The 14,077-nt window shown below is 36.4% G+C and overlaps 2 protein-coding genes across 2 annotated transcripts in view; one reads left to right on the forward strand and one right to left on the reverse strand.

Annotated features, from left to right (window-relative positions):
- LOC129798827 (uncharacterized) overlaps nucleotides 1-13,703 on the forward strand; it is a 70,482-nt gene extending 56,779 nt beyond the window's left edge. Inside the window, exon 2 of the mRNA XM_055842217.1 lies at nucleotides 13,499-13,703. The gene's annotated coding sequence lies outside the window, so the exon portion shown is untranslated. The remainder of the gene's footprint in view (nucleotides 1-13,498) is intronic.
- LOC129798833 (cadherin-23) lies at nucleotides 370-6,770 on the reverse strand. The gene is made up of 5 exons (XM_055842224.1): nucleotides 6,240-6,770; nucleotides 5,674-6,184; nucleotides 2,990-5,591; nucleotides 880-2,921; nucleotides 370-816 (listed from the first exon to the last, which is right to left on the reverse strand). The coding sequence occupies exons 1-5, from the start codon at nucleotides 6,762-6,764 to the stop codon at nucleotides 491-493; spliced, it is 6,006 nt and encodes a 2,001-aa protein (XP_055698199.1). The 5' UTR covers nucleotides 6,765-6,770; the 3' UTR covers nucleotides 370-490.
- Nucleotides 13,704-14,077: the final 374 nt, after the last annotated feature.

A 14,077-nucleotide genomic window follows, 5' to 3' on the forward strand; every position in this document is an offset into this window, starting at 1 on the left:
ACCTAAAACTATCTGATTTACAGCAAAAGAATCAACATCATTAATTACAATTCGCATCCATTTAAGTTTAAATAAATTTTTGTAGGCTTTCAATTCGGTGTCTAACTTAGTTCTTGAACTTGTAAGCTTAAAATGTAGCATATCTCAGGCAATGATTTTTGCCATCAATATTCCTGATTAGAAAATTACAGGAAGAATTTTGGCAGAAATTTAATTCAACTGGGGTGCATGATATTTCCTTACGATTAACCACAATAGGAAAGAGATTATTAGGAATCACATATACTTGAAAAAATCTATTTTCAGCAATCTCCTCCTCCACCAATAGGTAGAATTTCCAAGACAATTAATCTCAAGATTATTCTCCATCCAAAAGGACTCTTTTAATACTCTTCCAAAAATCTGATTATACAAAAGGCATCTGTTCTACATAAATTAATTCATAAATTAAATGCATCCCACGTCGCTGGAATCACACATCTTCCATTCCCTACAGCTCTGTCGTCTCCAACTTCTTGGCCAGGATGTGAGCATTGGTGAGCTTGTCAATCTGCTGATACACGTTGAATTGTCGATTGATGTCATTATGAGTATTAATTTGCTTATTCTGCTTCGCGTTGTATTGATCGTTGACTATAATATTTTCGTCTATAGAGTCATTTCCTCCGCTACCTTGACTAAAGTTGTCATCATTCTTGAACCATTCATTTTCGTATGCCTTCAACCAGATTGGATTGCTACCCTCCATGCTGTGTTTATTCGTATTTGGCACTCTTGAAGCAATTCCGCGACCTGCAAGATCAGACACTCCAGGACCTGGAAGGTAGAAAATCAAAGTTACACTGAAGAAATAGGATATTTTTTTATCAAGATACCAACCATAAGTATTGACCCTTGCTGCCCTTAATTGCCTCTTGTAGTTCGATCTTTGGGACATGCAGAGTCCTAAAACGATGATCAGAAGAGCCCCTACAATGAGATTGGAAAATACCAACCAGATGAGGAAGGATTTCCCGCTCATTTCGCTGGTTAGTAGTAAGGCTTCGGCAGGTTGAGTGTCCAGTACATTGAATTCTTTGAAAAGATCATCCAGTTTCTCAATATTCTGATCAATGAGTCTGAGTACATCACCCACTTCAAGAATTGAATTATCCATGGGATCCACCAGATGAAGGTATACGTCAGTTTTTGTTTTATCCACAGATCCATCCTTGTTTTCATGGATTCGGAAATCATCCACGTTCACAATGGCATTAGTTACTTTACCCAGAACACTACGGAAATCCTCAACTTTGTTGCGAACTTCTGGTGGTTGTTGCCGTAGAACGATCTTTACGCGTTGATCTGATCTCAAGAGGTAGATAAAGACATGAGCAACATCCTGTAGACCATCTGTATCATTGGCAATAACCATGAAGTCAAAGTATCCTTTCATGCCTTTCAATGGGTCAAAGTTGAGCTGGATCTCTCCAGTATCAACATCAACCAGGAATGGTGGTTTCTGTAAATTTTCCAAGCCCTCCGTAAGGGTTTTTTGGATTGATCCTATTTGGTAGTACGTGATCTTAGCATTTTTCCCATCATCCTTATCGATAGCTTTGACTTGCATAAATTTCATCCCAAAGTCTGCAGCTGTGGTAACTCCCCCCGTAAATACTTTGCTTATAAATTTTGGAGCATTGTCGTTAATGTCATTGACAAAGACAGTGACCCTCACGAGGGTGCTGTCTTCCGACAGCAAAGCTCCACTCTCCAAACTTTCGTAAATGGGATCCCTGAAGTCTTCAACTTCCTCTTCGATGCTTCGTAGATTCCTCGAGTGCTTGAAACGATCGAAATAGTCAACATATTTGCTGCTGAAGGTCTTCGTCCGGATCGGTAGTGTCCTGTTTACTTCAGGAAGCTGTCGTTTTATTGGTGCAGACATAGCTCCTCCAACGCTCAGAGCTTTCGGAACATTAATGCAATCTTCAGTGGCTTTTATGATAAGAGTATGATTGGCTTGGATTTCTCGATCAAGTTCCCGGGAAACTGTGAGAATGTGAGATTCAGGATCCAGTTGGAAAGTCTTATCCTCATTCCCATAAACAATGTAATAGCAAACGACACTTGGAGGATCATCTAGCTCATCAACTTCATCCCGATCAACTGTGTCTGGGAGTTTTCTCTTTTCGGTTCCAGGATGAGCATGTTCGGTAAAATTGACTGTGATCTCCTCCACTAAAAACTGAGGCTCGTAATCATTAACATTCCGAACGTAAACTGTCAGGTCTAAATCAGAACTAAGTGGAGTAGGAATTCCTTGATCGTATGCTTCAACTCTTATCTCATGAATTCTCTGTCTTTCCCGATCCAATTGATGCTTCAGTGAGATCACTCCTGTTTTGGAATCTATCTCAAACATCCTGTAACTACCGATAGGATCGGGTTTCAAGCGATACAAAACAGCTGCATTCGGTCCAACATCGTCATCTCGGGCAACAACTTGGATTATAAAACTTCCTACTGTTGCATTTTCTGGAATTCTAATGGTAACATTGTTAGCTGGAGATACGAAGATTGGAGCATGATCGTTAAAATCGGATACACAAATTTCAAGTTTTCGCGAGACTACATTGGCTGGAGTACCAAGATCTCTAGCTGATATCGTGAGTGTGTAGTTTCCATAGAATCCTTGAAGAGAGTTTTTTGCAAAGATTGCCGCTGACCATGAATCAATCTTAATGATTTTGAACAAATCAGCGCTTTCATTGGACAACAACTCAAATTCCACAATTCCATTTGGAGTTTTTGGATCATCTGCATCAGTAGCTTTAATCTTTGCTACGAATTCTCGAAGATCGTGGTATTCGGTTATTTGCACACATCCCACGGGAAAGTGAAGAACAGGCGGTGAGTCGTTCTCATCAATAATCTTAATACTGAAATGGATTATATACATACATATTTCAGAAATTAATAGTTAGAGTATATTCAAAATTAAACTTACAAAAGTTGCTTGAAGGTGTTCCGACTCTCCCCACTGAGATAACCAAATTGATAGTTGTCCCAAGCTTCAATAACGATCATGTAGTCATCCTTAACTTCCCTATCGATTTTGTCTGCAACAGTAATAACCCCTGTATCAGCATCAATGGTGAATTTCCCTTGGGAACTGATCCTGTCCATTAAGTAGGTGATCTTCCCAAAATCTCCAGAATCTGCATCTTCAGCTCGAACAGTTGCTATCTTAGTTCCAATAGGAGCATTTTCAGCTACAGAAAGATTTCTCATATCTCCCAAGAAGTATGGTCTGTTGTCGTTTTCATCTATAACGTCCAGAAATACATCAACGAGAGAGGATCGACTAGGAACCCCTGAATCTGTTGCTTTTACAGTAAAGTTTAGCCACTTGTGTACTTCATGATCAATCCTATTGGCAACTACTATCTCTCCAGACTCAGAATCCAGATGTACGAGATTCGTGATATCTGAAGGACCTTCCAGGGAATAGGTTATTGTGCGATTTTTATCAACATCGTAGGCCACAATGTTAACTATCGTAACACCATTGGGGCTATTTTCAGTAATTGATCGTTTATAAAATGGTTTCCTAAATTTCGGGCTGTTGTCATTTTCATCTTCAATCACTATTGATAGAGTTCCAGCTACGGTCTGTCTTCCTTTGGCTGCTGCAATATCTTCAACCGTGAACCCTAGTTTGATCTGTTCAACTTTCTCTCGATCTATCAGCTTAACAACCCTAACTAGACCATCAACAGGATTAATCTCAAATGCGCTAAGGTAGTCATATTCAGATAGCTTAACAATTGCTCCTTCTTCAGATCGTGCTTCAGAAGTTGAAGTATCAACGCTATATCTCAAAAGTGGCTTAGCGTCAGGATCTGTAGCCATTAACCGGTATACGTAAGTTCCAACCGGTGTGTTTTCTTTAACAGAAACTGTTCCAGGATCTGCAAAATGGGGTGGTTTGTTGTTGACATCGATTATTGTAATATTAACAACTGTTGATGTCATTAGTTGTTGATCTCCTATTCCACTGTCCAGTGCTACAACAACAAGCGAGTATTGATCGATTTTTGGATTGGTGAGATCTGGATCAAGAGATGCTCCAGGTGCTATTGAGATAATCCCAGTATCGCTACCGATAACGAATTTGTCACTTGCACCCTTCTGAATTCGATAGACTACAACATTGTTGGGAGCAGATCCATCCTTATCCGAAGCTTTCACTTCCAAAATTGAAGATCCACTGGGGAGGTCTTCATGTATAGCTCGACGATAGTAGGAGTGTTGAAACTGTGGAGCATGATCATTGATATCGTGAAGGTAGACTACAACGGGAACCCGAGCTGACAGACTAGGAATACCTCCGTCTTTGGCATTAACTGTGAGATAGAGTGGACGTATGTTTGAAGATCCTCCAGCGATTAGTTCAAAATCCATAGGTCCTGTTGGTTCAATGAGACCAGTTTTCGAATCGATAGTAAAGTTATCTCGAAATTCTCCATCTACGAGTTCGTATGTAATCTCGCTGTTTTTTGTTCCATTAAGATCATTATCTTTAGCTTCGACAATTAAAGGAGTTTCGAAAGCCACCTTGTTCTCCATCAATCTAACTTCATATTTGCTTTGGACGAAGACTGGAGAGTTGTCGTTGACATCCTCGATATTGATGATCAACTGAACCGTATTCCTATTGCCTTGTCCTAAATTGTCTCTAGCCTCAACGGTTAGGTAATGCCTAGATACTAGTTCACGATCGAAAGAGTGTCCGCCAGGGGATTTCACAGTAATTACTCCAGAAATGGCATTTAAATGCAGTAGATGAGCTATTCCTCCTCCCATGTTTGTATATCTAATCCCGCGAGTTCCGTAATTTCCTGAATCCAAATCAAAAGCATCTACTTGACCCACCGTAGTTCCTACGCCGCTGTTCTCCTGGATTGACACTTCGTATATCCGGTTCGCGAACTCCGGGTAATTGTCATTTTGATCCCGAATATGAATCTTAACTGGAACTGCAGTCCATCTGGTCTTATCAGCCACTTCCCGAGCTACAAGGGTAAAGTTCAGTTGGGTAACTTTTTCAAAGTCCAAGAATGTGGAATCCTTAACGCGAATGAGGAATGTTGCTTCATTTATTGCTCGGCTAGGTGTGACTTCGAAAATTTCATTGGGCGGGACTAGGGCTAGATCAAAGGTACCATTGAGGCCCTGATCATGATCAAAGACTTCGTTGATTAAAGAATGTCCAAGAAATGTAATAGGTGTATTTTCTTGAGCATTTTCATTAACTTCGCATTCGTAAGCAGTTTCCCTGAAACGTGGTGTTTCATCATTCACGTCCGTTAGGATGATGGTAATTTCCGTTTTAACGGATGGTGGTGGGTTGACAATTTTGGAATTTTCAGTAGCAACAACCTCCACAATATACGCCCCATTTATTTGATTGTCGGGATTCTCTCTGTCGAGTGTCTTAACTGTAACGATAACACCTGACTTCTCGTGAATACCAAACAGCCCAAAGCCATTTCTCATAGAGTACCGAATTTCATTGTTGACGCCCCGATCACCGTCAATGGCTTTAACTGTAAGATGAGAGAAAACGCAGGAATTAGCATTTTTTTGGTGTTGTTCAAGAAGCAGAAAATTGATGCAAATTTCACTTACCGTGAGCAACTTTTGAACCCGCCGGAATGTCTTCAGACACCCGTATTACCGGAGTCACTGCGACAAATTCTGGTGGCTGATCTTCCATATCTTTGACTTTGACCAAAAGAGCTGCACTTCCCGTGTTAACTTTGCCTTGATTTGCTCGATCAACGGCCAGGATGCGCAACTGGTAGAGGCTCTTGCGTTCGTAGTCGAGGTCTCTCATTAGGCGGATTACGCCCTTTCCCTGAGTTGTTGTGATGGAGAAGACATCGTTATCACCATCTAATTCTTGGAGGTAGTAGATGACTTGGCCGAAAGCACCCTCATCGCTATCAGTTGCCTCGACAGTTGTAATAACTCCTGGACGACTGCCTTCCGGGACTTCCAGGGCAGCTTGAAAGGGTTTGAAGACAGGTTCGTTGTCATTGACGTCCTCAACCAGAAGTAAGAGGCTCTGTGTAACGAAATTTCCATCCCCCAGGCGATTGTCCGTCAACGTTAACACTATCGAATATTCATCTTTGGTCTGGAAAATAAGAAAATTTAGTTGTCTTTCCAAGATCTTCGTATCAAAATCTTACTTCTCTATCTAATTCCTGAGCAAGGAATAAATTTGCTTGATTCATCCCGACATTCTCTACTCTTAGAACTTCACTTCCTGGAATTGAATCCTTGATTCCAAAGGTGAGAGGATCTCCATCTGGATCAACTCCTTTGAGGCGATAAATTAATGATCCAACTGGTGTGTCTGGGCCCTCCTTTAGCCTAAGTACGATTTCGGAATGTCCGTCTATTAGAAACCTGGGAGGATGATTCGCAAGGGTCCTCCCGAAACACCCAAAAAATTCCAGTATCCAGAAAAGTCCAATTAGGTAGTGGATTAGTCGACTCTTTCGTGTCTTCTGGACATCAATCACCCCTTTTAAGCGCACCTTCTTAAATGTGCTGCACCAATTTGCCAAATGGCCCATTGTTGTAGATAATGTTCTCATCCTTGGCATGCACGTGCTTAATCGTTGTTTTCTGTATTCTTTGCGTTGTGATTGATGAGTCTGTCCATCCAGATATCCATCATAAATTTTCCCACAGATGGTCTCCCAATTCATACAAAATGCTCATTTTGGTGGCATTCTGTCAAAAGGAAAACATAACAGAAATAAATGATTTAGAACAATTTGTGCACCAGTTTTTCCGGGCTCATTAACGGATTTGGGTGTATGAGACAGTTGACCTAGTAAAATGCATCTAAAGAAAGCGAACAGTTTAATGTGTGAGGAAATTTCTGCGAAATGGTCAGAACTTTATTAAAGCAAATAGTAGATGAGTTTAATTTAAAGAGCAATGTTCCAAGTGTCTTGAAGCACGTTCCACGGAAATGTAAGCAGAAAATTTACAACCAAACACTTCACGGCTTGATGGTTTTCGTAAGAATTTCCAGAAGAATGGGTCAAGTTTGAGAGAAATGGAGACAGAATAATAAATTTTCTTGCAAGAACAATGCCATATGTTTAATTGGTAATTTAATCTACAAAACTCAATGGGAGGAGGTTACCGAATTTATTACACACCTCTAACCATTGAGTACTTTCTCGCGGAAAAACTAAGTAGATGCAAATGATATTTAGCAAAATTTACAATTGCGGAAGTGCAATGTCTTCGAGATCTTCCAGGTATCTTGCAAAATAAATTCACGAGAAGGAAAGCAGCATTGGCCAGAAAGAAGTGCATGGATATCTCAATTTCCATCCATTCAGACTTTTCTCTAAAAAGTTTATATTATTATTATTGTTTACACCAAAGTACTTGAAGGTAACTAACACCTCTTTATTTTACTTCTCAGCGTTGAGAGACAAAACATTGGGCAACTTGCATCTCTTCTTTTAATGAATTGCTTTGTTGAAGAATCTTATCTATCATTCCGTCAAGTTTATCAGCGTCAATCTCAATATATAATTATGTAATTGTAACTCTTATTGCATGATTCAGTGCGAAAGTGCTTCAAAGTGCCATTTAAAATGCTAAAAGAGGCAACCTTCAGACCATCTTTTGGGCTATAGCTTCAAAATCACTCTTCCGTGTGATGTCACCACAAGGGAATATAAATAGGTTTTGCAATAGACTAATATATCACAATTTTACTACCTTTGTTTTACAAATTCATAACTCGAGTTAGTTTCATTAACAAATTGTCCTGCACAAAATGAAAAATGTGCCTAAGGGAAAACCCATTCATGTTAAGGGGATACGAAGGTTAATAGCAATAATAATGCTGACACAATAGTCGATGGAGGAACTAGGCCTCCCCGCAAGAGGATTTCTAGACATGCCCTATTATTTTTTTCTTATACAGGGATGGGGTTGTCAGTCCCATGCCTTGTGCAATCTGAATACCTTTAACGCTAGAAAAATTCCTGAGGACGTAAAGGGGATTTGAACCCGAGACGCTTGCATCATAGAGCAAGCACTTTACCTTCTGACCCATTGAGTATCTTTATGAAGGGTAGGAAAGCTAAAAAACAAAACAGCTTATTTTCCCTAATTGTAATTTTTTAATTTTTGTTTAAAAATTTCACAAAACAGACTTCAGGATCAAATTTTCGAAATACTTTTTGAAAATACTTTAGAGGACAAGATTACCTATACACACAGAAAAATGGAAAATTCTTAAACAGAAATACCCAGGAATTTAATTTCAAATCCCATCCAATGAATGCCAATGCCCTAATTCTAAATCCTTGATCATTTAGTTTTAGTTGAAATTTGCAAATCTGTACACTTTTTTCATTTTCCAGCTAAAGCTGAACTTAAGTTCCCGATTTCTTAACTTGAAAGAGCTAGGGATTCTAACCCATTTTTTTCGCTCAGAACTTCTAAACTTAAACGCCTCGGGGATTCACGTCCAATTTAAGTTCCCAGGATCTTATATATTCTTAAATTTAGAGTCAAAATTTTTCTGTGTGTAGATTCCATAACAGATTCATTGAAATTCAAAAAAAACAAAACATTTCCTGATAGCAGATTAGTTAAACTTGTACTTGAACAAAGGATTTAAAAAAAAAATTTAAACCTTAATTTTTTGGAGAAATTAAAAAAAAACCATTCGCGGTGTATTTTTCACTACATTTCATTTTGTAAAATGAGTTGTAATTCATGTTCAAGTCAGAGATTAACTCTTTCTACTTAAAAGAAATATTTGGTTTTCATAAATCTGACTTCAGTTGAACCTGGTTTGAATGATCTTATCCACCGCAAAGTAAGTTTTTTTTTCAAAAAGATCTCGGAAAGTAAGCAATGATTGAATTTTCAAAGTTTTTTAATGAAAATTTCAAAGACTTAAAACTTTTAAATAAATTTGGAAATTTAGGATAAAAAAGCTTAGAAAAAATGTTTTAAGTGTTTCAGTCTTTAGTCCACTTGGTAGTGTTTCTGTCAAGCCTAAAAGGGATAAAAACCATCGACTTAACGGATTTCAGAGATGAGATAAAATTCTCTAAAATCATTTTTTAGATCTTTTTTTATTTCTAAAAAAAATTAAAACTTCTTTACAATACTGCAATTTCTTTTTTTCACTCTTAGGATGGAATTATAATTTATTGGCATATATACTGATTTAGGGGAGACCGGGGTAGAATTAGCCACCAAATGAAATTTTTCATTGCGTATAATTTGTACAAAAAATGCTTGTTTGTGCATGATAAATATTTCAATTGAGAAATTGTATTTGAAACCATGTTTCTCTAAATGCGAAATAACAGACATTATGTTTGCGTCCATTGCCGTCTCAGCGTTGATGATCAACCTAGTTCAAAGAAGGGAAACGGTAGAAATTTTTTTTCTCAGGTTGTAAGAAGCTATGGATGGGAGCAAAAATGCAAAAAATACATAAGAAAGAACTAAAAAGAAGAAAATTTATTTATTTATTTTAAAAATAAAAAAAGGTACTAAAAGAAGATAATTATAGGTTTAAATGTTTTACTGTTTTTTAATGGGCTTTTGATAATAATAATTGAAGGCCCAACTTATTATTTATTGATTTGTTCAATTTAAAAGTTATTCCTTTTTAATTTTTTTTCAAGTAGGGAAAGGCGCGCTATCTTTAGACAACTCAAACTTCGAACAATTCATTTTTTTTTCAATCTGTTTTATATTAATTTAGCCTATTAAAATATTACTTTAATAGTTGGTCCAATTCCTCAAATTTTCAAAAAAGGGTTATGGATTAAATCCATTAAGAACAAAAGAAAAATTGAGTTGTCCGAAGCTTGAGTCATGCGAAGGTAGTGCAGTTTCCACTACTTTTGTTTTTAAGATACGTAGATGGCGTAGATGGGTAACTGATAAATCTATTTTCCACTAAACTCCACGAAGGCTCTTTAGATGCTCTCAAATTTTCTGCTTGGGTGCACTTAAATCAAAAATAAATTTAATAAAATGCTCATGTAAGGTGGTCTTATATTTCAACGTCGAAATGAGAACCATAAGGTCTAAAATACTTTTGTTTCATTTAGGATAATACTTCATTTTTAAGTGAACTATTGAATTTGATGGTATCACTACTTGAACTATATTCAAAGTCCTTAGGAAGTCACGCCGATTTGGGTACAATATCCGTACCCAATGACTTATTTTGGAACAGGCAATCTGTAATTCTCAAAATATTTTCCTTAATTAAGACTCCGCCCCCTCATCAGTGGTTTGCTTTCTTATGCTATATGTTTTGGGAATTTACAGGGCACAAAAATTGAAGTACTGAATTTCAATTTCTGGATCTGGATATTTTAAAAACAAATTTTTGGATAATTTGAAAATCCAATGTTCCTCTTCAGGGATTTATTTGTGATACTTAATACCCTATACCTAGACAGACTTAAGCGGTCTTCAGACTAGAAGTGTAGCCCAGTTCCCGAAGATCTTAAAATCTTAAATAGCAACGAATTTTATTGCTTTTTCTGAATTAATTAGGTCGTTTGTCCAATCCTAAAGTAAATTTTTCCAAAAAATCTTGATTGTTGAACAATTGGAGCAGTTAAGCCATATGGCTAAGTCTCAAGTCTGAAGCCCGTAGTACGGCTTAAGTCGAGAGACGGATTACTGGGAAACTGATGGGAATGCAGTCTAATAATTATTTTGATTATAATTACGTTAAGCCATCTCTCGACTTAAAGTCACAGGTATATCCTGCACATAAAATTTGACCATTGAATTGAGAAAGGCTTAGAGCCGAAAAAATCAAAATATTCTATCCTGCTACTTCTTCTCCCGAGGCTCGTGGGTTTTTTCATTGCAATATGGGATAAGGTATTAGTGTAACTGTGTTATCACACTTGCACATTAAAATTTTAATATGATTCACATTAATTGTCGCTGGTGAGAGTCCAAATGTGTTATTTGTGTGTTTGAATAATTTTATATTCAAAATTTGATCTCTTTGTTGATAAAAAGGTAGACTTGGCCCGCAAAATTTGATACAAATTGATTTATAGCATTAATGCGAAAAATTAATGCGATTTTCTCTTTAATTTTTTAATGTGAAAAATATTTATGCTTTAGGTAAATTTAAACTTATTTTTGCAGGCCAAGGCCACTTCTATATCAATAAATAGAAAAATCCCAAATATTAAGTGGCTCAAAGGCACAAATAACATATTTGGACGCTCACAAGCGACAATTAATGTGAATCACATTAAAATTTTAATGTGCAAGTGTGATAATCCCGTAACATTAGTGCAATAATGGATAGAGCAGATATTGAAAAATGTAAAATCCCTTGAAGAAATTTTGTGAAATTAAAACAAATAATTCCGGTCTTATTATGGGTGTGGCTTGTTTTATTTCTGGTATTGAAAAGGAAAGCAATATATTTTTTGCACTACCGGATCCGTTGATATTCAATTACATTTAAAGGAAGTTAAACATTACTATCTAAATCTTATTAGATTTTATCTTGTATTGCTTATTTAAAGCCATAATTTATTGCTTAATTAAACTTGTAATTTCAATTTAATTAACGAAGGGGTAAGGTTGGACTGGGAGCAATTTTTTAAATTGCTAAATCCCTAATCTGAACAACAAAACATTTCAATAAAAATCCTAAATTACCATTGCTGCATTTGTAAAAGAGGTAAAAGAACTTTCTCAAAGAAATGGAGATTTCCCTCAAGACAAATAAAAACTTCTTAGCGACTAATTGACAATCATTTAACATGGATTTATTCCCCTCACGCATTTCTTCTTCAAGAAGAAGCTGCTACTGGTAGTTGCTAAATTCCACAGCTTTTTCATTTTATTCCACATCATTTCTCAAGAAAAAGTTGCATTGTGAAAAAAAAGTAAATTCAATTTCATAGGCAATTCCAAATGACGCGTGACTCATACACAAAATTGCATTGGAAAGATTGATGATTGAGGAAAAAGTGGACTTGTGTTTCCTTTCAATTTCTAGTTCGTACTTTGTATTCTCGGCAAATCATTTCCTTCAATGTCTTTTTGCTATGACGTGCTGGAACAAATATTTCAGACACTTCAAGTGATAGTAAAATCGACGCATAAAAACCTTTATGTAGGTTAACTTATCCCTCAGATATCTTCATCCATGATCTCTCTTCTACAGAAATACTTTTAGTGCGATGCATCAAAGAAATAAAAAAAACAAGGTGAAGCACGTGTAGACGTAGTTTGTCGGCAAATCCACATGCATCTTCTGCATCCCAGGTGTACCAAAATGTGTTGCAATTTTATGATATTTTACTATCTCAGCACGGCAATTCAGTAAAAAATTAAAATGCCGTGTAAAATGCAATTGTTGACATGCTAAATTCACCTTTTGGATCACGATATGAGAAACTCGATAAAATTTAAATTAGATGGTTCTTGGTACAATTTCTCCCATTTCAAATTACTATTGATACATGAGTCTTACTTTGAGATCTTGCACTTGACTTGCAATTTCAATTGCCTGGGAAAACGATTGAGGCAAAAGATATTTACCTTTGGCAGAGATGCTGCAATTATATCTTCTCACTTCATATCACCTTTCAGTGACTCAATTATTCTCACAATTGTCACACATTTTCCCATCATCTGCAATGCTAAGAATTACCATGAAATCGAATCTCTTCGTACCATTCGACATTTTTTTCTTCAAATATTTCACAGGCTAAAAGAAGTCTTTGGTGTTGCACGTGAAAAACAGAGAAATGATTAATTGTGTGGTCATTGCACGCTGTGAGATGAGAATTTTTGTGTTAAACAGTCACGTCTCAATGGTTTTGATTCTGAAATCTCAACCGTTGCGGATGATTTTCACACAAAAGATTTTAATGTTTTTTTTGTATTTTTTATTTTCTGTGTGGAAAGTGAAAATTTGATGAGCAATTGCATAATTGGTATTCAGCAACTTCCCAGATTTCCATTCTTATGGGAGATGAAACCTTGAGCCACTTTATGCATTCCCCATAAATTAGCAATATTGCCTATATATGCTTCATCCCTGGTGGATAGTTCATCTCATTACAACTTGAATGCACTCACCGGATGTGACCACAGATTCATTCTCACCTAACGTTGTTTCATAGAGACTGAGTTATGGTTTTGTGAGCTTTATGACCAAATGTCGTTGATTGTACAGACATTTAGTATTTGAAAGGAAATTGTTTCAAGTGGGAATCATAATCTCATTTAAAAAGAAAAATTCTCAAAATTTAAGAATTCCCAAACGTTTTCGTCTTTGCCATAAGCGAAAAGGAAAGAGAACGTCTAGATGAATCTAAAACATACAATCTTATTCCTTAATCCTGAGATGGCTCTTTCAGCGTTAAATCTTTGAATCAACATTATGCAGAGTTGTATTCTCTCTTTATCTCTATCTTATCTCTCTTTATCTCTATCTATTTTTATAATATGTTGTCTGATTTTTTTTTTTTAATATTCAACGTTCAAACTATGTACCGGCTCAGACCAATAATTCGCTATGTTCTGCCGATATACCCGATGAGGTCGGCTGTGAAATCAGCGGCAGACGCAGATAAAAAAATAATTTTATTATTGTTATTATTAAAAAAAAGCCTGAAATACGAAAATTTTGAGATGCCCCTTCATTTTAAAATTAAAAACTTTCAATTCTTTGTCAAAAGCCAATGGACGCAACATCTTTTTCAAATTTGACTCAACATTTTCTGCATTTAAATGTTTAAAAGATGGCCTATATCACCTCCCAACAACCCAACCTTTGAAGGCCGAATTGAAAATTTAGTGCTTAAAATTTTTTCTCAGAATTGCAGAGAAGATAAGATCAGTTGAATTCGTCATCAGCTTTGAACTCAGAACTGGATTTCTTTAATTTTGAGCCTCAATTTTATTGAACCTAAATTTTTAAGCTTTCTTTATCTCAGTTTTGAGGGGTTACAACCGATCTTCAAAT

Source organism: Phlebotomus papatasi, chromosome 1 (genome assembly GCF_024763615.1).
Source record: "Phlebotomus papatasi isolate M1 chromosome 1, Ppap_2.1, whole genome shotgun sequence".
NCBI lineage: Eukaryota > Metazoa > Arthropoda > Insecta > Diptera > Psychodidae > Phlebotomus > Phlebotomus papatasi.